Raw genomic sequence first — 24027 nt, 5'->3', positions numbered from 1 at the left:
ATTTATGCATTGTTAGTTGAATATTTTGTGGATTAGAGTAACATTCTCTTAATTTAAACTTTTGTACCCAGTTGAATGAAAAAATGAATAAGGTTGCATGTTTTATGATCATTGAACGTTGTATGAGGACAGCTCATATATCTAATAAAAACATTTAGGAGGATCACACAGATAAATAAAGGAATGAATATCAGGTTTGTAGCTTGGCAATGAAACAAAAAAAGTGTGGAATTACGTAGAGAATAAATAAATACGCATAGTTCAGGATGAATTTAGCCTTTAATATTCACAATGTAAAGAGTCCACAACAATGCAAAGCGCACTGCAATATTAGAATAAGTGTGTGTGTGTATATATATATATATATATATATTCTGCCTCAAATCTGTAGGTTTGAGGCAGAAGTTGTTTTAATACATTGCGTATAGAGAATAATAAATTAGGGCAGCATGGATTCAATTAGGCTTATAAAAAAATAAATACTGTCTACATATTTTTGTCTGCCACGAGTTAATCTATAAAGCTATGGATAGCAAACTGATTGATTGCTGCTGAAAACACATTGTGATTTCAATAATTGACATGTTTCAAAGTACAGAATTGCAAATGAGATGTGTTTTTATTGTTGTGCTGGAGCTTCTGATCCAGTAGAGTGAGCAGGTTCATGTGTCGGGTCAGAGCAGGATGGCCAGCACCATCAGCAGTCCCAGTATGATGCACAGAAGGCTGTGGCTCTGTGCCAGCCCTGCTGACAAATCTAGGGGAGCACAATGAAACAAATGTAAAGCAATGCAAAAGCGATATAAAGTTAGCGTTTTTTCATCAGCAAAAGGCTGAGTGCTATCTCAGATGTAAAACCCCTAAACAAACATATTCCTATGAAATTGGTATCAGATTGCAACAATTTCACATGGTTTGGCTTTGTGTTTTACCTATTTTTCTTTTCCAGCAAGTCAGCACCATGTCTATGGCTCTCTTCTGGACATCATTCAGAGCCGAGCGCTGCTGTGGAGTCAGTGCATAAGCCTGCTCATAGGTGAACATGTTGATCTGGTTCTGGTGAAATACCACCTTGGAGAAATGTCCAAATACACAAGAAAGCAGTTGAACATGACGGCAGCAGAAGACAAAATGAGAAGTTGATGGAAGACCTGCAGCAAAACTCTCGCTGTGGAAGCTCTTGATAAACATTCAACATTTAAACTTACAGAAAACTTCTTAGGTGGTATCATAGACATAGCCATGGGTGAGATTCCTTCGATTTGCTCTTTCACCAGAGATGACATGGCAAAGTCAGGAAGACCGGCTGTGGACAGTTTCAAAGACACTATGTTGGCCGTAGGTCATTTTTATATTTTTGTTTTTAGTTGATCTTATACTGTTTTATTATTGTTTTAATATAGGGCTGTTATTTGTGTGTTTGTGTTTTCATTTTACTGTCATTTTATTGGATACTGTTTACATTTTTATGCTGGTTGTTTGAAACTCTGTTATTAAAACAATGTTGCATCGGAAGTGAGGAAATCCTAAAAACAAGCCCTTTTTATTTTTTTGACCAAGAGTGGTGCATTTCTGCAGTATAAAAGTGGAGAAGCTTGATTATTTTCAGTTTGTTTCACAGATTATCTGTCTCATGCCATACATAGTGACAACTAAAACAAATATATAAAATACCAGATTCCTATTAAAACTACGAGGTACATGATACAGCTTTAAGTGCAAATATTTTATGTTTTACATGATTTGTGCTTTTTACTAAACTTTTTTTCCAATTGCTAATCATTGTTTTACCCTAATTTGTTGGAATGACCCCTGGAGAAAAAAAATCTCCCACTTTGTTTTATTTTATTTGCTTTACGAATAAATGACACATAATTTGAGCTAAGTTATCAGAAAATGAAAAGCATCAATCAAAGCTGAACACTCGAATCCAGGATTCATTACCTGCCAGCACTCCAATCTCAATGAACACATCTGTGCCCCATGAACTCATGAATCCAAACGCGAGACTGTGGGTGAGCAGCCCAACCAAAGCCCCCATCTGCTCCTCTGAGCAGGGCAGGTTGAGCTTTCCCAGCCAGAGAACCGCCTTACTGCAGCCAGCAGGGGGAGACACAACACAAGAAGACTGTCAATACAAGAGCCACGCTGAGCCGAGAAAGAGGCAGCTACCTTCTTTGTGCTACCTGATCTCACCTGAACTCCACGTTGTTGAAAGTGTTGATCTCCGCGATTTGAGCTCCACACACAATGTGGCCCAGTGCCACCAGCATACTGGAGTCAAGCTTACTTGGTGTCAGTTTGGTAGAGCTTAACACGACGGTAAACAGTGCAGCCAGCTAGAAAGATGAGCAAGACATAATGTTAGGTTAATCCTTGTCAAGACAACAGGATGTAAACAGTTGTCTGCTGCTACATTAAAAAAAAAAGATGACTTTTCTCCCATTAAGATTACTACCTCTAAATTTTGTCTTCAAAATATTTAAAAACAACGAACAATTACATTTGGTAAAACATTACAGTGCAGAAATAGGCTACCTGTCTTTTGTTCCATGTGTTGAGAGCTCCCAAAGCACTAATACTCCGCCGCTCTGTCAGTCGAAGAGTCCCCAGCTCCTCTGGTGACAGCTCTACTGCTATCCCACCCAGCTGAGCAATCACAGACTGGGAGAAGGAGGAGACGGGTCCGTATATCTTCACATAGTGCAGGGTGACCCAGAAGAAGACAGGATTGACATCAAATGTTAAAACTCATAAATGCTATTTTGCCTTTGTAGTACTGTATGTCCTCTGGTGGGTCTAACCTTTTTGACTCTTTTGAGAATCTCGATACGCTGGTAGGACTCAAGAAATGGGTCCTGGCCTATCAGCTCCAGACAGTTGGAGAAGTGCGATGAAGACATGCTGTTGAAGCTGCTGGAGGGCCAAGCAGAGGGGGCTGTGGTGTGCAAAATCTCACAGGTAGGAACAATCGGAGGCACTTAAAGACAAGAAACAAAGACAAAAGATAGTGGTCTGCAAAGTTTATGTTCATCCACTGGTTTCTCATTGTTCATAAAAACCTCAGTGAGAAATGAACCTAACAAGTTAAGCATTTTGCACACTATTGAATTTCAGTTGTCTGTCTTTGGACTTTGGTTCTGTAGATGACATGAACTTTTAGACAAAGATGAGTTGCCAAGTTTTCATTGGAAGAAAAAGCTTTTGTCTTAAAGCTCTACTCCTTTGTCCATCCGCATGGAGAATACAATGATTTAGAATAAAATCAATTCGAACCAGAAATGCCTGCAGCTCCTTACTTATTTACCTTTAAAAAATGAGACCCTTTTGAACTTTTGTAATCTCTCTACAAAGGATGGCTTTGGCTAAATGATGCTAAGGAAAAACCAGCTTCACTGTGACTTGGGTTAGATGTAAACTCAAAAAGATTGGATGCTGAAATTGAATCAAAGGGTGTTTTAACAGATATTGTTTGTCTTGCAGTCGAGTTGTATTAAAGTGAAAAAAGTTATTAAAGTGGAAAAAATAATTTATCGTGGTTTCACATCACAAAAGTCTGACATTTTAACACTTTTTACATCAACTGTACCACGTAATCACTTTATATAAACCAAAGTGATGCTCACATGACGAATAATCCATTTTAAGGAAGCCCAGGAAAAACTGCAGAACAGACTGCTGCTTGCCAAAAACATCCTTTGTTTCGTTCTTGTCGGAGCAAAGGATCCCCACGTCACTATCTTCCCACTGACGCTGGCTCATGAACAGCTTCTCTATGCGCCCCACTGTCATCAGTGACTGTGGGAACAAAAGCACAAACACAATCGTGTGTGGGTAGCTCACAGGAAAACATGGATGTCATCACCTGATCCCGAAACACGCTAGAGAACTGACACCTGAAGGATTTCTTTTCAGCCTTTGTATGCCCGACCTGCCCTGAGATCATGTTCCAGTCAAGCAAAACCCACAATGGATGTGTTACGGGAAAGAATCTGTTGCATTGAACTCACCGATGGCAAGTCCTGCAAAACTTTACTAGGCAGGAAGAAGAGAAACCGTCCCACTACAGTTAGCGTTTCCTGGTTCCAGTTCTTCACTGGCCTGTAAATAAGAACACAAATCCCTCATGAGCTCAACAGCTTACCATTCTGCAGAGGCTTTTAAATGTTAAAATTTTACATGGCAACTCATCTGCATAAGCATTACATCACTGCATGTTTCATTCACACTCAAACTAATCTTTCCCAAACTAATCTGCAAATGTTCCAGGAGGAACTGGAACATTTGCAGTTTCCCAGTTTCCAATAAGACAAAATTAAATGCACAGAACAGAAAACTTACAAATGCCACCTGAAGGGGTTAGCCTAAGTTTTGTGTAATACTGAGATTGATCAATCTAGAAATAAAATTTGATATAAAAATTTGTCTTAAATATGGACAGATGCTCTTATACTGATGCTTTAACCAGTTTTTATAAACTAGCAAGAACTACACCGTTATGGTTTTTTTTAAAATAAATTCAGAGCATGTAGACGTTACAAAAATAAAACTGGGGAAACGTCAGACTTTCCCAGACAGTTTTTCTTTTAATCACAATAACATTTAGTTAATTAACTCCAAAACACATTGCAAATGGATTTAGATTACTAACTGAGTTTGCTCAGTTAGGAAGAACTGTCTGAAATTACTCTGGAAGTTTGAGACATACGGACTGATGTTAAATCTCTAACAAATTGACGAGGTATGAAAATGGAAGCCTAAATTAATTAAAATGTTATCAGTTTGATACAGCATAACTGTTCCATGGAGGGTAAAGTAATCTTGACGATTACTGGTAATCGTCAAGAGTTCAATGAAGCTAACATCATATTTAACCCTTTGTAATACACACTGTATTGTTCTAGCAAAGAGACTAATTGAATAGTTATTAAGGCAAATTACTAAAACAATTCTTTTGAACTGAAATAGGTTGCGTTTTTCAAAATTATGAACAGCCTGGTTTCTCTTTTGTTCTCTGCACAAATGTTTTGCATTTTCAGCATTGCTCTTTGTTTCTCACAGGTTGAATAATAGTTGAGTCTCTTTTCAGTCTGTGATATCTTTACCCAAAAACAGCCGGTTCTTGAAGAATACGGGCCACAAGTTCCATCTTGCTACTGCTGTAGCAAAGTTTTTGGAGGTAATCCAGGTTTTTAGTGAAGAAGCTTCGATCCACCTGAATGAAAACTTCATCCGCCACAAATGGGGCCATAATGTCTAGAGAACGAAACTCCTCTTCAGTGAATGGCCCAGTGTACATGTTCTGCAGAGAAAAGTCAGCAACACCAGAGTGATAAAGCAGAGCACTTACATTCCTGACTGGGTGGGAATGTATATAATTCAATAAGGTTTCTGATCTTAACTCGGTGTAAGTTTGATTTACTGGTAATTGTGACCAAATGCAGGAGTTTAGGTAATGCAGTCCTTCCTACTAAAGAACTTATACATTTCTTTCAAAAACTAAAGAAATGTATAAGTTATTTGCAATTATTTTGTTGCGCATTAAAAATCCATAATTGTAACTCTTTTTTTCAGATCCAGAACTTGGATGAAGCTCTAACAACATTTCAAGAGACAAGTGTCACAGCTTACACCAGTGTGATCATATGGATGGAAACAACTACCAGTTTTGCCTTTGATTTGGGTGACAAGCCACTTTGAGAAATCATATAGTGAAACATTTTGATTTGGAGCCCACAAAAGCATCTTTAAAAAAATCATGGGATATAAGGTGGAGTGGGGGAGTTTATCTACATACCATCCTCTGAATGATTTTGTCCACAATAATCTCCTGCTGCATTCTAGTTAACATGAGAAAGTACTGAGGGGAGGCAACAATCATCTTCCTGAGAATGTCCATCTTATCTGCAGGAAACAACCTAATGATGTCCATCCTAAAAGCAACAAAATGAAAACATACATAATGTTTTCCATTTGCACAGTCTAAAAATGTGTATATATGACACATCAGTTTACTTTATTGCCCTTCAGTCAACAAAAAGTTGAAAATCTTGCTTTGCGATCTGATCTTTACATGTTTCCTGTATTGTAAACTCATTCCACTCTCTTTGTAAAAAGAAAACAACATGCAACTTCAGAAAAAATTATTTTAAGCAATGAGTATAAGAATATGAAGCACTAGAAGTAAAATTAACAGAATGTTTTTTTTTTTGACAGACATGAATTTGAGGAGTTGGAGAGAAGTTGCAGTTTTTATGACTCACGGTATGCACAAAGCAATTTCAGCTCCAAGATCTTGAAGAAGGTCAGCGAAGAACTGAAGTGGGTACACCTCCTCAATCACACACCTTTTCTGTCCACCAGGACAAAACAACACACATATATCAGACGCACTGTAAAAAATATGCTATGTGTTGGTTACGTTGTTAAAATTACCAGCGCAGTGTGAAGAAGACCGGGCTGATGCCTGAGGAGGGCCAAGATCCTCCTCACAAAAGAAGGCGACCGATCAGCCTGAAAAAGTAGCTGTAGGTCCTTGCAGCTCACACCCTGAAACAGTGTCCCCAGGCTCCTGAACACACACATATTGTTCATATTGTTCATCTTTATTGTTCGAAGAGTCGAACAATAAAGATGAGGCAACGCGCGTCACAGATGTGGCATTTAGATAAATGAAACCAGAAACATTCCTGCAACTCTTTTCTATTTATCAAAACAAAGTATGTCACATGGCAGAGACAAAAATATACTTACAGAAAATTTGGTTTGGTTTGATTTGTGTAAGTATTAACTGCCTTGACAATTGCTTGAGCCTGTGGGATAAAATGGAAAACAGGTTTTAATGCATGATCTCCTCTTTCTGTACATTTTCATAAATGTGATACGAAGATAGTGTGGCATCAAAATGCGAGTTGTTTGCATCATTTAACTGCTTAATAATCTCTATTCTGAGGAAGCACAAAGAACTCAAACATTTCTGACATTAGTGCTGCCAATCCTACAAAAAATGGAAACATTTCTGACATCTGCACAGAGAGCATGTGTCGAGCTTTGATTACAGTTGAAGCAGAATTTTATATTAAATCTCTAAAGTATTTTTATACGTTTTCAAATTCAGTGGCAGCTCTGCAATACCTGCTGTGTTTTCCAGTGTTTCGTGGTGGTGTTAGAGAGATTCTTCACAAGAAGCTGAGTTCTGGACAGGATACATATCAGAGGCGTCCATCTGAGCATAGGCTCTACATCGTCCAACCAGCTGACAACTTGAGGGAAGCCCTAAAAAAAATAAATAAATAAAATAAAATAAAATCATGTTGCGAATCACTTCTACAATTAAAGATCTAAATCTTTAATTTCTGATTTCTTTTTTTTTGTTTTGGATCTTCTTTTCAAATTGGAACTTTCAAACAGAACATGTTTGTACTGAACATAACATCAGTGTGAATAACCCCTCGCATCTTCAGTACCCATAGTTTCGTGGCAATGGCGTTTGCTTCCGGGGCACAGAGGACAGACATGTATGGTCGGCAGCGAGCGGGAGTGTGTTGAACGAAGGCCTTCATGGCAGAGAGCAGTCTGTCAGAAGTGAGGGACAGGAGGGTCTCTGTCTTTACACCAACAATGAGGGAACCGAGCTCCTCCAGCTGGTCTGGGATCCGCTGGGAAGAGGGAAGGACGGCGTGAGACTACACGTGACACCGAGCGCCTCCACTCAGCATTCTGTCTATTAAGAGTTTAAAGTAACTCACTGCGTTAGTTAGAAGTTTGTCCACTATTACGGAGGCCTTCAAAACAAAGAGAATGAATACAAGCTGCTGTTATACGAGTCCCCCACAGCTTATTTAGTTACACAGAAGGTTATCCTACCACCTTTGCAAAAATAAGTTTGTTGATACAATAAAAAATGTAAAGGTGTTCGCAACAAGAACATCTTGAGTAGTTTAAAAAAAAACCCCTCAAAGTCATATTTTTGGACTGTGGGAGTAAGCTGGAGTACCTGGAGAGAACCCACATATGCACAAGGAGAACATGCAAACTCCATGCAGAAAGATCCCAGGTCAGCATTTAAAATCAGGACTTTTTTGCAAGGTGTCAGAGCTACCAACTGCACCTCTATGCAACCCTAAATTACAACAGCTTATTTCTTTTTTTAAAATCAACACTATATCCAACTTAGATTGACCACTTTAGTATCTAAATTATTCAGTCCCCTGAATAGAAACCAAACAATGATTTCTTTGATTGCATCAGTTGTACTGATGCAATCAACTGATGCATCAGTTGATTGCATTAGTGGACTATCTCAGCTATTTGAGACAGTCCAGCTATCTCGAATAGCTGGACTGCTGTCAGTAAGGTATGGTTACTGACAGCGCTAAGGTCTTTGCCATCAGAATCTCAGTTCAGATTCTAATCTTGGCTGGCCAGAACAAAGAGGAGCCCATTTTATTTAAGGTTCTTTAATCCACAGCCACATACTGAAAGGGTCTAGTTCAACTTTACCTGTGTTGGAGTAAACGGTATGGTGCTGAGGGCAGGAAGAGCGGCGAGCAACTGGGACGCCGACAGACCATTAAGGAAAGTTATGCCCAGCGAGGGCAGGAGTGGAGCGATCTCTTCCAGTCGGACAGAACTGAGTGAGGACGGGTTCTGAAACTCTGGGTTGCTCAGAATGAGATCTGAATGCTGGACAAAGAATATGACTTGTCCTTTCTCACACATATAATAAAAAAAACAATAAGGAAAGAAGGGAATGATCCACTCCTACCAGCTGGCTGGGCATGCTGAGTCCACTAAGTGTGCAGTTCATGATAATCTCCTGGATGACCTGGAAGACCTCAGTGTTTTTGTAAACAAAGAGATCCCGTGCCTCTGCCAGGCATAAGACATTTCCCAATCTGAAATTAGAAACAATGTTTCAACACACATCAGGAAATCATGTGCCCTACAGAAAGGAAAAACATACCCACGTCATTTTAGCACTAAATACATTCAGAAAAAGTCGACTTTTTAATGAATTAATAGCAATCTTCTGAAGTGCAGCTATGGTCATTTTTTTCACTACTTTAAGATAGATGATGGATTTTTTAAAAATTATTTCTCATATAAGGTTTTCATTATAACTTTTGTTTTGTCAGTTGTTACATGATGAAATGATAATAACCACTTGTTACATAAGTTTTACATGTCTATAATATTATCTTCTGGAGGAGATAATATAAAAAAAACCAACGTGTTTTCCTGACCTGACGAGATCCTGAGCTGTCATGTTCCTGTAGGTCCCAATAAGTTTGTTGGCCATGAAAACCTGCTTTAGCGGTGAGAGGGTGTTTCTCTGCAGCACATCCAGTCCATCCAACAGCTGCAGAGAAACATAAAGCATTGAAATATTGTGAATATTGCAGTTATTACAGCTGTAATATTAACAGTGGTGTAATATACAGTGTCCACCAAAATGATTAGCATTCCTGCTGTAATAAAAAATTAAATACAGAAAATCTAGAAAATTCTAACATTTAATGTGTTTATATTTATTCATTATTTTACATTTATTGTACTAAATCACTTGAACTCTTAGAACATTTCTTAACATAATAAGGGGAAATGCTTGTAATGTGACACAGGGGCCCAATGGTTTTAGCTACTCTTTAAAATGAGAGACAAGAAAGTATACAATTTACATAAAGTATATATGTTTATAAGGTAGTAACCCACTTCCACCTTGATTTAATATGAAAATGAAAGTGTGACATAAGAATATCTTGTCAACCATCTCAATGAGGAGGAGGTTAGTGTTAGAAAATTATTGCAATTCTTCTACACATAAATACACATTTATTTTATTTATTTATTTATCTTATGCCCAAAGCTCTCTGGAGCTTTTCCACAAATCTTGAAAATGGAAAAAGATGGGAGTGGGAAATATATTTTTTGTTTAAATGTGGTTTCTGTAGGACACAATCATTTCTTAACATTTTTCTGATGCTATAAAAATGTGTAGAATAAATATTAAATGTCAACATTTCTGTCAACGAAGATTAGGGGGTTTTGTCAAAGTCCAGAAAAAAATCAACAGGATGTTGATGATTGGAAGCTCTAAACTGTGTGGCTGAATTAAAACAATTCAAATCCAAAGTTCCTCCAAGACTCACCACCAGATGTTGCAAATACTTGATGGAAATGTTGCCACCAAACACAGAACAACCAATTATTAGGTCGAGTGGACAGTTGAGTGTGTTTTTACTTTCTAAACGATTCCCATAAGAGGATTACTTCTAACAGCGACGGCAGACATTAGAAGAGTCTGTGCTTTTCTTTTGGGCGGCTGGTGAGACACGGCTTTGTTGTGCCCCACGGCTAATCGAACGGTATCGTGGGTTCTCAGATTCCCCGTCAGGGTGTCAGAGCTCAAAGGGACGTTACCTGAGCAGCCGAGAGGTGTTGGAAGAGGTGGAAAGGCAAATAGGCGATCAGGTTTCCTGTGTCCCTGATGAGTGACTGATTACCTCCAGTGATGTTGGAGGGAGATAAAATTTTGCCGTACCACAAGCCAAAGGCCTCGCGCAGGGCCAGGCTCATCCAGCCCAAGTTTGCATTTATGGTCTTCCGCCTGGAAGGAAACAAAAGAATCAGAAATGTTGTAAAAGCTTGTGAAATATTTACTATGGCCTTTATTGAAATTATTACAATATTTCACATCAAGACTCAGTTGTATAATGAATCATTTGAAAGTTTGAGGCACATTTAGAATGTATTTTTTGTTAACAGATTAATGCTTAGCTGTTTTAATGATCACATTTACTGTCATAACAGTTTGAACAGAACCAAATTGTTGCAACCTAAGCTTGCCTCATTTATATATTGCAGGTCTATTGATTTGCAGTGTTATATTCAGGCTTGATTTTCAAAAGTCCAAGAAAAGATTTCTTTCAGGGGCAGATTACAAGAAACACAGGCTTTCCAAAGATTGAAATCTAGTCAGAGAGCAAGCTTCCTTTACTTTCTATACATAATGCATGTGGCTGTCGCCTTGTGGCGCAATGAGACATTAGTTCTCGCAGACGTCTGACACCAGAGATGTGTTCAGAGAAATATAAAATGTATGTATGAAAGTAAGTGAGATTCAATTATTAAATATAACTGGACAGGGGAAAAATCCCTGTGATTTTGACATAAAGGGCTTTTGATTTCTTGGAGGAACCAGTGTTGTGTCCACACAAAATGAACCTTCTTGAAAACAATCAAGAATTTAGATTTTTTTTTTTTTTGTATTTTCCCACTCACAACCTATGATGAAGAAATTATTTATTCTCAATAGTTTCTTTTAATCTGCTAAAAACACCAAAAGCAAAATGATCCCTCTGTCATGTTTCTATTGCTTTTGTTGGATTAAACCAGAGCTTTATTGAATCCAAATAATCTCATGGACATTACCCTCAACGAAAATGAAAGTTGAAATTATTACTTACAACTTGTCATTGTTCTGTAAGGAGGGGAATGTCTTGACATCATCTGGACTGACTGCGACCAGCAGAGAACCCAGGTCAAGAAGAAGATTGCTATCTGTTGCCAGGTGGGTCTTAAGTATCACTGACACCATGGTCGACTGGTACTCTTTAGATAGCTGGTAAAATGAGCAACAACAATGCAGCTGGTGAGCATACAATACACTGAGAAGATAATGAGAAGTGGAGGAATTATAGGATTGAAAGTTCAACCACCTGTATGGTGCTCATGAAACTGTTGTAATACTGAAGGATTAGTTTGACGGTGCTGATGTGTGCAGCGGTCAGCACCGGCTTCAGGCTGCTCAAAGGCAGGTTGAGGTACTCCTGAGCAGACGGAGAACAAAACGTACACCAAGAGAGGTCAAACTCATGTGGTAAGAGATCATTGAATCATGGAGCAACGTTGATGTTGGGGATGTGTCCAACCTTGATTAAAAGGAGTTCACTGCCAGTCACATCTCTTGACATCTGCAGCAGATTGCTGAGAACGGTCTGCAGCAAAAACAGACATATTTTACAGCACTTGTGACTGGTACTCTGTTGGTTCATATTACTGTAAAAAGGTCTTGAAGATTACTTTACATTAAACATTTTTTGTGATCTGAAGGGCCACAATAAAATCTTCCACTCCAACTGAAAATTTTAAGTTTTCTTATTTTTTTCCCAAACTATTTTCAGGTCATTTCTTTTATGTGATAAAAATTAGGGGAACTTATTCAAACCTCTGTACTCTGACTGCTTTCAGAAGTCATACATCCTAAGTAGAGCCCATTTCTCTGCTTCTTTTCTAAACCTGTTGCCTGAATAAAATTCATAAAAAAGGCTGTCTCCTTTATTTCAAACCATGACGAAATGAAGCAATGTCCCCAGGTGTTTGCACAACACTAGTAACTGTTAACTTAGGTGTAACCATGTAGATAGAGATTACACCAGGCTGCAAAGACTTATCACATCAATATCAATTACAGCAACCAGACACCAGCAACAAGCTGGAGGTCAAATGTGCCTACGTAGTGATGAAAACTGATTTGATGCATCAATAATAAACTAAAAACAGAGCTACACAGAAACTATGTCAATCTACATATCTAATCTTTAGTACTACCAACCATTCAACAGGTTTCAACACAGTATTGTTATCCTCAGTCCTCAGAATCTACTACCTACCCCAAAGCACTGTAGCAACACCTTCTTCCTGTTCTGGTTGATTTCTCTCTGTAAGTAGTCAACAACAGATGTCAGAGCACTTTGTCTTATGGTGGTATTGACTTGCCAAATGGGACCCACAGAGTCCTCCACAGCCAGCAGGATCACCACACTTGCAGCAACCGCTCGATTCAACACTTCAGCCACAGGTGTAGTCAGCAGACCCTCCATCCTGGAGTTCACGCTCTTCACCCAGCAGTGCACCATCATCTGCAAAACCGTGTTCTGACTGGCACAAGGCTGACATAAGTAGTCTGGGCACATCAAGCTGAGCTGCTTGATCAGAGTTTCTGATGCACAATGATTAGGTTCTGTAGTGGTGCTGTTGATGTAGGCCTTACAAATTCTGCTCACCCAGGCTGTGGAAGGTTCCCGGGACAGAAACAAGAGGATGCCAGCGTCAGGGCAAATAAATGAGATGAAATTGGCCTGGTCTTTCTCCCAGCACTGAGCCAGGAGCGTTGCATTTGGAAAAGAAGTGATCCATCTGGAGTACAGACACTGCTCACTGGCACTGAATCCAGGTCGGATGGTCTGACCTCCTGGAGTAGGAATCACTGAATAATTGCTGCAGTGCCGTATCAGCCAGGTGTTGTCTGGATTGGCCAGCAGGTTCTGAAGGACTGTGCTATTAGCACAGACTTTGGAGGTGAAGTTCTGTGGGTCGATCTCAGCACACAGAGCAAGATCAGTCATGTCCACGATGATGGGATGGGTCCAGTCAGAGTACTTGCACACCTAAATTACAGACAACATATGACAAAGACTGAAAATTATCACAAAACAAGCATCCTGAGTTTTTTTTTTTAATGAATAATGTCTTAATATGGATTGAAGTAGGTTATAGTGGGCATTAATTAAATTATTGGTAATGGGTTGTGGACCAACATAATCATAATAGTAAGCAACTGTTGGCTTTTATATAAGTAATAGTCTAATACAAACTAATGGTTTTGTAAATATCCATAAATGATGTTTGTTTGTTTGTTTGTTTGTTTGTTTTAGATGGAGATCTGCCTTCCTATAATCAGATGCAGACCAGATGTTTCTGAGCTGGTTTGGACAGCAATCTATCACTGAGAAAATGGAAACTGCTCATCACAACTTACAATTTCATATACCCTGAACTCTGTTAAATTGTTTATTTTAGTATAAACAAGATGTACAGGCTTCATTTACTGTTTCCAAGTCACAATACATTGCGTTAAAATTAACTGTAAAAAGCTGACTATTTTTATGGCTTATTATAAAGTATGCCAGACAACTTTTTGTGTTTTTGAAAACCTTTTCTGTACACATTAAACTAAATTAAAATAATTATTTTAATTTTGTTAAATGCTACCTTATAAGGTCCTCACCTGTGGCGTCACGGTTATTTGCTCCATGTCAGTGCAGACGGACGTGAGCCATTTGTTCAGAGGGTTTTCCAGAAGCTTTTCAAACACAGCTGCCTTGCAGCACACCTTCTCCTGAAAGGCAACCTGATCGTTCTGCCAACAGAGGCCGACGACTGAATCGTCTACCTGCTTCTCAGCCCAGTTGTGGTAGTCGCACCATGCTGCCAGGTTAAAGGACTGCATTGGCCCAGGGCTTGGAGAAATCATGGAGGTGCTGCAGTGGGACTCGAGCCACGCAATCTCTTTATTTTGCAGAAGGCTGTTCAGAAATGTTTTGTTCTGACAGACCTCTCTCGCGAATCCACTCTGATCAATGAGGATGCACTTTGATAAGATATCTGTGGTAATCTGCATCGCGTCATGCCACTCTGAGTACTGGCAGTAATCCGGCTGTAACTCAGGGTAGGTGAACGCTGGTGGTGAAGATGAGCCTGAACAGTTGGGCATCAGCGGCCAGTTGTCAGGATTGGAGATGAGAAGCATCAAGAGTCCAGTGTGCTCACAGATGAGACTGGTCAGTCTTGGAGCATCAAAGCTTAAGCACAACTGCAACAAGGCGGAGTCCACTAGCTGAGCAGGCTGGTTGAGCCACTGCTCATACAAGCAGAACTGACTCACCAGGTACATGGCGCCGGCAGAGGAGTGGGAACAAAATGCATACAGCCAACGGTTCTTCTGATCGGACAGCAATTTCTTAATCAGTGAAGCATTGCTACAGACCTGGTTCTCAAACTGCGTCTGGTCATTTTCACTGCAGAAAGTCACAAGAGCAGCATCTACAGTGCTGTTCACCCAGCTGTTGTAGTCACAGGCGAGCTGTCGGAGGCTTGAGGCCTCCCTGGCGACTCGACGGAGAGTGGGCTGCGCGACCCCAACAACACAGTCAGACGACTTGGTGATGAGCGGAGAAAACAGCGCCTGAAAAATATAACACACGTTGCTCCACACAAGCTCCAACTGCCTGCTGCTCAGGGAGCTGAGGGCCTGGCAAAATGTTATGAGGGACGATCCATTTCCGAAACCCATGAGGACATCAGAACACAGAGTCTCATTGAGAGCAGCCAGCTTGTGATGATCACACGAGACGTTGTAGTTGATGTAGGTGTTTGGCTGTGATGCGCTGCGCTGCAACAGGAGGCTGGAAGAAGTCTGGCACTTTGGTCCTGAATCTGAGGGCAGGAAGGTTTCCAGGAGGATATCAACAAGTGGAATGCCAAAAGACCAACTCACGTTGTGCTTTAGCCCCCTGAAAGAACACCCAATTATTAGTCATGTTGCTACAAAACAAACGAAAGCTACTTGAAACTTGCAGATTGATTAAGAGGTGCACTAGTGATGAACTGCTTTTCGCATTGTTACAGTTTTTAGTGTGAATTTGGTGACATCACCAACATTTTGAACATTTTTAAGAATCAAAAACGTGAATTTTTTGTGGTCTTGCTTTATATTTCAATTTGCAACCAAAAATGACCTTCATTTTAAAAGCAATCTCTTTTTTCCCAGGTAATGTTTTGTTAGCAGAGCCAGTGAATAGCTAATGACTCACCACATAATTAGCTGCTTGAGATCTCCTGCACAATAAAAGAATAGCAATAATTAGCCCAGATACACAGAAACCTTCGTGATGTAATTGTGTAAAGACATGCTTTACCTTGTTTGCAGGTGTCTTGTTCGTCCAGAGATGGGACCTCGATTCCAAACTCTAAAGCTATTCTGACATAGTCCAGTGATGTCTCAAGAAACAGAACTATGTAATGCAACACATTTGCCGCAAGAGAATCTAAAAGGCTGCTCAGAATTTTCTTCAAGTTCTCAGACAGCGTAAGGTTTGACAGCATATTAATGATCATCTGCTGGAAGCCACTGAATGCTGACATGACCGTGTCAGCATTCAGGAAGGTCCCAAAGAAGCTCCTCGTTTCTCCTTCAGTGGTCAGTGGAGCACATGTCTGAGATTTGAGCGAGGAGAAAAACGTCAGCAGCGGCTGGCCCATCTCCAGAGACACTGCCTTTGTTAGCTCTGCCATTAGCCCACAGTCCTGCCTCTCTGAGAGAAGGCAAACCAGGATTCTGGGCAGGTCATCAAAGAATCCCTCTCTCATCAGCGGTTGGAAAAGGCCGTTGAGGTTACTCAGGATGCTATAATACATGTTGAGGTTGAGGGGCTTCTCTGAGAAAGGGACGGCAAAGTTGCGTGTGTTTCCAGCAGAGAGGGAGTGGATTTCTTTAATAACTTTTTGGATGTCCTCCTCCAACTTGTTGTTCTCGGTGGGCGTCACGTTGGTTTGTCTCGCAGCTGATCTGGCTTGTGAACACACAAGCTTGACATTACATATCATCCCTGTTTAAATGAATAAGAAGATCAATAAATTCCTCAGAAGCATCACAATACAAAATTTATACACACAACAATTACATTAAGGTATATTTGAACTGAAAATTGTGTGACATAGTGTCTGAACCTCGATACTGTTCAAAAGTTTTAAACCACTCCCATTTCTCTATATTGTGCCTCCAAGGATCTAGACTTACTTTCAATCCATATACAATTAGGTATTTATTCTGTTTGGAATGTAAATGCATTTGGATCTGATTGGGTGTATGCAGCAAAGGATCAACACCTTTGCTGCTACGACAGCTACAGGAATAAATGCAGAGCCGACCTTGTTCCAGTGTTTTAACAGATCGGTTGCTTCTGTCGGTGTTAGTTTTGCCATCAAAATGTCCCCTGTACTACATGCAGCTTTGCACCACACATGCTGCAAAACCCCCCAAAATAATAGAAACAAAAAAAGGAAGAGTGCATGCTCGCTCTCAGCCTGTAACCAGTGCGCTCTTCTAACTCACTGATGGACTGAACTCAGGAACGGAGAATCGAGACAGAATGATGTGAATCAGGGCATGAAAACAGAAAATTCACCACTGAACAGTGAAAAATCAAGTGCGAGTGTCAGATTAGCTTAAACAAATGAAGACTATGAGCTACAGCAATTTAATGGCATAAGGGATTATTTCAGTTTTGAATGCAATAAAAACAGGAGGCACAGTAATAACATGAGAAAAATTAAAGATAATAAACCAAAATTAAAGCTGCAAGCAGCCTCGAACGGCCCTCGCAGCCAAGCGCCGCTCCGGCCTATTGCCACCGCGGGGTACTAGCAACCGTCGCCTCACGTCAGCCACCACAGAAGCTCTCACGCAGTTTTCAGCTCCTGCGCCCGCACAGCGGAAGCTGTTGCTCAGTTTCCATCAACGTTGACCACGTGCTAACACAGAAGTTGTTGCGCAGTTTCCACGCCCGTCCACCAGGCGGTACGCACTGATGCGTTCGGAGGCGCTCCTTGACGATGCAAAAAATGTGGTGCAGATTCATTGGTTTAGCGAGGAAATATAGCTGGCGGATTAATGTAGGACGCGCAGTGGAGCCAAAATATTTCAATGCTGTTGTTCTCTTTAGAGGTCAACAAAGGTCATACGTATCCAATTTGGCGTCAGTCGGAAGATCCACGTGTAATTTACAGCCGATCATATGCACATGGCGAAGTACTACAGTTGGTCATTTTTCATCATTTTCAGCTGTGTTTCTAAAGCACTCTATTTCATTGTTGGAGTAATTCTTACTCAGAGTGGCGAATTACTGAAATGGTTTGTAAGAAGTAAGAAAACGCTACATTTACTGCATGATTTAATTCAACAAAAATTATCTGAGACATTTCTATCCTTTTAGAAATTTCATGGAAACGCCCTCACAAAGTTTTCGCGCCCATCCGCCCATGGATCTGTCATTGGTGGAGGAACACTGACACCTACTGGTGAAATACTGATATTGTTCTTCATCCTGTTTATCTGCTGTTTCATTTGTGGAGCAATACTGACCCCAAGTGGCGAATTACTGAAATGGTTTATAAACACCAAAAATAGGATCAAAATCTGAACTTCAATCTAAAATGGCCGACTTCCTCTGGGGTTTAGACCATGGCTCCAAGAGACTTTTTTGTAAGTCCTGACATGGTACACACGTGTACAAAGTTTCGTAATTGTAGGCTAAAGCATGGCTTGGGGCTGATCATTTAAAATTTTCTAGGGGGCGCTATAGAGAAATTAGGCCACACCTTACAAATATTGTGATGGATTCCTGTCGGGGAGTGGATGAAGATCCATCCTTGTGAGTTTGGAGCAGCTGCGCCCAAAAATGTGGAATTGAGAGCCAAACGTATGGCGATGGCGTTCCAGGTCACTTCGTCACGCCGCCACGCCCAGCTGCTCCATCGAAGCTGGTCGGGGTTGGAATCCTCAACACACCAACATGTCTTCTGTGTCTGGGCACAGTTTCATGTTGATGAGGTCAAAGGGTCAGATAGCGACCATTCAGAGTAAAACATGACACTTCCTTTTCTCAGGGGGCGTGGCCTAAGTGATGTCATCATTCGACCATAGGGTATTGTAGGACACCCGATGATGATCAATCACAGTAACTTTGGTGCCTCTGTGAGTTTCTGTGTAGGAAATATAGCAGTTTATGTTTTTATGGCGAGTAGGTGAACTTTGACCCCTGCTAACCCCCTTTCAGCATTCTCAAAAACTCACCGTTTTGATAACTTCAGATGGGACATGCCTTATTAACGGACTGACCGAGTTTGAAGACGATCAATCAAAATCCCTAGGAGGAGTTCGATCAAATACGGAGGCTGTAAACGGCAAAAATGGGGTCAAAATCTGAACTTCAATCTAAAATGGCCGACTTCCTGTGGGGTTTAGACCATGGCTCCAAGAGACTTTTTTGTAAGTCCTGACATGGTACACATGTGTACAACGTTTCGTAATTGTAGGTTAAAGCATGGCTTGGGGCTGATCATTTAAAATTTTCTAGGGGGCGCTATAGAGAAATTAGGCCCTGCCCCACAAATATTGTGATGGATTCCTGTCGGGAGTTGATGGCGATCCATCCTTGTGAGTTTGGAGCAGCTGTGCCCGAAAATGTGGAATTGAGAGCCAAACGTATGGCGATGGCGTTACAGGTCACTTCGCCACGCCGCCACGCCCACCTGCTCCATCGAATCTGGTCGTGGTTGGAATCCTCAACACACCAACATGTCTTCTGTGTCTGGGCACAGTTTCATGTTGATGAGGTCAAAGGGGTCAGATAGCGACAGTCCACAGTAAAACATTACACTTCCTGTTTTCATGGGGCGTGGCCTAAGTGATGTCATCATTCGACCATAGGGTATTGTAGGAGACCCGATAATGATCAATCACAGAAACTTTGGTGCCTCTGTGAGTTTCTGTGTAGGAGATATAGCAGTTTATTTTTTTATGGCGAGTAGGTGAACTTTGACCCCTGCTAACCCCCCTTCAGCATACTCAAAAACTCACCGTTTTGATAACTTTAGATGGGACATGCCTTATGAACAGACTGACCGAGTTTGAAGCCGATCAATCAAAATCCCTAGGAGGAGTTCGATCAAATACCAAGGCTGTAAACGGCAAAAATGGCCTCAAAATTGGACCTTCAATCCAAAATGGCTGACTTCCTGTGATACTTGCACTATGACATTAATTGTAAATTTTGAGCATCTTGGGGAGCTCTACAAGTGTACCAAATTTCATGTCTCTAGGATAAAGTAAGTGAATAGCAAAGGGTCCTTTGAAAATTTGTAGGTGGCGCTATTGAGCCATTTCTTGTGGAATTTTTGCGATGACTTTAAAATACCTAAATTTTAAACAGGCTTAAGGCCTCCGCCAAGTTTGGTGAGTTTTTGAATATGATAAAGCCCCCAAAAAGCCAATTCATTTGGAGGGAGAATCATAATAATAATATAATTAAAGCTGCAAGCAGCCTCGAACGGCCCTCGCAGCCAAGCGCCGCTCCGGCCTATTGCCACCGCGGGGTACGAGCAACCGCCGCCTCACGCCAGCCACCACAGAAGCTCTCACGCAGTTTTCAGCTCCTCCGCCCGCACCGCGGAAGCTGTTGCTCAGATTCCATCAACGCTGGCCACGTGCTAACACAGAAGTTGTTGCGCAGTTTCCGCGCCCGTCCACCAGGCGGTACGCACTGATGCGTTCGGAGGCGCTCCTTGACGATGCAAAAAATGTGGTGCAGATTCATTGGTTTAGCGAGGAAATATAGCTGGCGGATTAATGTAGGACGCGCAGTGGAGTCAAAATATATTTCAATGCTGTTGTTCTCTTTAGAGGTCAACAAAGGTCATACGTATCCAATTTGGCGTCAGTCGGATGATCCACGTGTCATTTACAGCCGATCATATGCACATGGCGAAGTACTACAGTTCGTCATTGTTCATCATCTTCAGCTGTGTTTCTAAAGCACTCTATTTCATTGTTGGAGTAATACTTACTCAGAGTGGCGAATTACTGAAATGGTTTGTAAGAAGTAAGAAAACGCTACATTTACTGCATGATTTAATTCAACAAAAATTATCTGAGACATTTATATCCTTTTAGAAATGTCACGGCAACGCTCTCACAAAGTTTTCACGCTCATCCGCCCGTGGATTGGTGGAGGAACACTGACACCTACTGGCGAAATATTGATATTGTTCTTCATCCTGTTTATCTGCTGTTTCATTTGTGGAGCAATACTGACCCCAAGTGGCGAATTACTGAAATGGTTATAAACGCCAAAAATGGGGTCAAAATTTGAACTTCAATCTAAAATGGCCGACTTCCTGTGGGGTTTAGACCATGGCTCCAAGAGACTTTTTTGTAAGTCCTGACAAGGTACACATGTGTACAACGTTTCGTAATTGTAGGTTAAAGCATGGCTTGGGGCTGATCATTTAAAGATTTCTAGGGGGCGCTATAGAGAAATTAGGCCACGCCCACCAAATATTGTGATGGATTCCTGTCGGGGAGTGGATGAGGATCCATCCTTGTGAGTTTGGAGCAATTGGGCCCGAAAATGTGGAATTGAGAGCCAAACGTATGGCGATGGCGTTAGAGGTCACTTCGCCACGCCGCCACGCCCACCTACCCCATCGTAGCTGGTGGGGATTAGAATCCTCAATACACCAACATGTCTTCTGTGTCTGGGCACAGTTTCATGTTGATGAGGTCAAAGGGGTCAGATAGCGACCTTCCACAGTAAAACATTACACTTCCTGTTCTCATGGGGCGTGGCCTAAGTGATGTCATCATTCGACCATAGGGTATTGTAGGACACCCGATGATGATCAATCACAGAAACTTTGGTGCCTCTGTGAGTTTCTGTGTAGGAGATATAGCAGTTTATTTCTTTATGGGGAGTAGGTGAACTTTGACCCCTTCTAACCCCCCTTCAGCATACTCAAAAACTCACCGTTTTGATAACTTTAGATGGGACATGCCTTATGAACAGACTGACCGAGTTTGAAGCCGATCAATCGAAATCCCTAGGAGGAGTTCGATCAAATACGAAGGCTGTAAACGGCAAAAATGGGTCAAAATCCAAACTTCAATCCAAAATGGCTGACTTCCTGTGGGGTTTAGACAATGGCTCCAAGAGACTTTTTTGTAAGTCCTGACATGGTACACACGTGTACAAAGTTTCGTAATTGTAGGTTAAAGCATGGCTTGGGGCTGATCATTTAAAGTGTTCTAGGGGGCGCTATAGAGAAATTAGGCCACACCCACCAAATATTGTGATGGATTCCTGTCGGGGAGTGGATGAGGATCCATCTTTGTGAAATTGGAGCAGCAGGGCCCAAAAATGTGGAATTGAGAGCCAAACGTATGGCGATGGCGTTACAGGTCACTTCGCCACGCCGCTACGCCCACCTGCTCCATCGAAGGTGGTCGGGGTTGGAATCCTCAATACACCAACATGTTTTCTGTGTCTGGGCACAGTTTCATGTTGATGAGGTCAAAGGAGTCAGATAGCGACAGTTCACAGTAAAACATGACACTTCCTGTTCTAAGGGGGCGTGGCCTAAGTGATGTCATCATTCGACCATAGGGTATTGTAGGGCAGCTAATGATGATTAATTACAGTAACTTTGGTGCCTCTGTGAGTTTCTGTGTAGGAGATATAGCAATTTATTTTGTTAAGGCGAGTAGGTGAACTTTGACCCCTGCTAGCCCCCCTTCAGCATACTCAAAAACTCACCGTTTTGATAACTTTAGATGGGACATGCCTTATTAACAGACTGACCGAGTTTGAAGCCGGTCAATGGAAATCCCTAGGAGGAGTTCGATCAAATACGGAGGCTGTAAACGGCAAAAATGGGCTCAAAATTGGACCTTCAATCCAAAATGGCCGACTTCCTGTGATACTTGCACTATGACATTAATTGTAAATTTTGAGCATCTTGGGGAGCTCTATAAGTGTACCAAATTTCATGTCTCTACGATGAAGTAAGTGAATAGCAAAGGGTCCTTTGAAAATTTCTAGGTGGCGCCATAGAGCCATTTCTTGTGGAATTTTTGCGACGACTTTAAAATACGTAAATTTGAAACAGGCTTAAGGCCTCCGCCAAGTTTGGTGAGTTTTTGAATATGATAAAGCCCCCAAAAAGCCAATTCATTTGGAGGGAGAATAATAATAATAAGAAACAGTAGGAAAACAATAGGCCTTCGCAGCGCTTAGCTGCTCGGGCCTAATAAACAATAGGAAAACAATAGGCCTTCGCAGCGCTTAGCTGCTCGGGCCTAAAAAAAGGTAATCGCTAAACTAAGAAAATTAAATGGAAACACACAGAACAAAATGCAAGAATAAACAAAGAAACGAGATACAAAGAACAAACAGGTATGGCAAGACCTTTTGAGCAATAATTCTTCATAAATGAAGGGATAGAACCACTGAATATTATCAGTCTTCTATTTCCTTTTACTTCTAAAGGTGATCAGATCTTTACAGTCATGCAGAGAAGAAAAGAAATGGTATTGCAGTGAAAATTTTCTCACAACTGCAGTTTTTTCCTATAGTGACTGCATAACCAGCTCTAAAATAATGTATTCATACAAAAAATATACATTGAAAAAAGCACGAGACGCTGTCATATTTGTTTATGACTGCAACAAAAATCAAAGTATCTAGTTTTATTATTGTTTTTTACATGTGCCACATCTTTTCTCACTCATGCCGCTGCTGCAGAGGCCCTAAGATTTCTAGACTCGCTCCTGGTGTTAATAGGCAGGAATGAAGACAAACTACCTTTTCGTTCTAAAGAATCTTCTTTTGTAAAATGGACAGTGAAAAAGTTCTTAGCATCATTTTTTCAGGCGGCCAGAGAGTTTATTTAACTTACCAAATAGGATGAAAACCATACAAACTGCTGGTGAAGACCACATGTCGTCCTCAGAAGAAGGAAAGCAATAACTCCAGCTGAATTAAAGTTTCTTCAATTGTTTTTTGCGTTATCCTGTTACTACAGAGAAAACATCTGGCTGAGGCAGAACCGGGTGGAGAAGAGGTTTCATGCTGGATGAGGCTGTAAATGTCTCGGTGATGTGCATTGAGCTCCCCTCAGCGTTTGATGCCCATTTAGCAGATGATCCCTCTGTGTTCTGAGAAGAAACCGGCTCCTCTCCTCCACCTGCAACTCTGCACCCGATCGGACTGAGGCGTAATCAAAGACACCGGGAACTGGGAAACGGAGGTGAGAAATGAGGGCTGTGAAATGCAGGAGGGATGGGGGGGATTTTGACAACAAGCACATCAGTCGATGCTGCATTATTAACAGAGCGTGTGGATTAAACCTTCCGTCTGAAACCCGACTCCAGCCAGAGGGGTCAGAAGACACCGGGCTGACTACTGGAGGAGACGCCTGACAGGCCGCCGTGATCTGCGGCCTGTGACTCCTACTTACAAGCTGACCGGGAAGATGTTGACTGGCAGAGAAAGTGACAGAAAAAATATATAATGAGCAATTGTACGACTTTAATTTTTAACAAGACACGTCTATTTGTTCTCATTTCAA

General features: G+C 41.1%; 2 protein-coding genes across 2 annotated transcripts; both read right to left on the bottom strand.

Annotated features, from left to right (window-relative positions):
* Positions 1 to 369: 369 nt before the first annotated feature.
* On the bottom strand, positions 370 to 14924 carry strc1 (stereocilin 1). Its single transcript, XM_055044762.1, has 26 exons — positions 14072 to 14924; positions 12675 to 13451; positions 11934 to 11999; positions 11721 to 11831; positions 11469 to 11623; positions 10423 to 10609; positions 9246 to 9361; positions 8768 to 8897; positions 8503 to 8685; positions 7749 to 7784; positions 7467 to 7658; positions 7135 to 7275; positions 6754 to 6812; positions 6436 to 6571; positions 6264 to 6352; positions 5798 to 5933; positions 5106 to 5302; positions 4011 to 4101; positions 3627 to 3798; positions 2805 to 2980; positions 2539 to 2694; positions 2197 to 2339; positions 1945 to 2093; positions 1209 to 1306; positions 933 to 1071; positions 370 to 757 (listed from the first exon to the last, which is right to left on the bottom strand). Exons 1-26 carry the CDS (start codon positions 14735 to 14737, stop codon positions 675 to 677), a joined length of 4584 nt encoding a protein of 1527 aa, XP_054900737.1. The 5' UTR covers positions 14738 to 14924; the 3' UTR covers positions 370 to 674.
* On the bottom strand, positions 14809 to 23712 carry LOC129369390 (uncharacterized). The gene is made up of 5 exons (XM_055044741.1): positions 23356 to 23712; positions 15762 to 16451; positions 15657 to 15681; positions 14920 to 15356; positions 14809 to 14861 (listed from the first exon to the last, which is right to left on the bottom strand). The coding sequence occupies exons 1-5, from the start codon at positions 23396 to 23398 to the stop codon at positions 14809 to 14811; spliced, it is 1248 nt and encodes a 415-aa protein (XP_054900716.1). The 5' UTR covers positions 23399 to 23712.
* Between the last annotated feature and the right edge of the window lie 315 nt (positions 23713 to 24027).

This window comes from Poeciliopsis prolifica, unplaced genomic scaffold (genome assembly GCF_027474105.1).
Source record: "Poeciliopsis prolifica strain line A6 unplaced genomic scaffold, Auburn_PproV2 SCAFFOLD021, whole genome shotgun sequence".
Lineage (NCBI taxonomy): Eukaryota > Metazoa > Chordata > Actinopteri > Cyprinodontiformes > Poeciliidae > Poeciliopsis > Poeciliopsis prolifica.
This window is presented reverse-complemented; position numbering and strand designations above follow the sequence as displayed.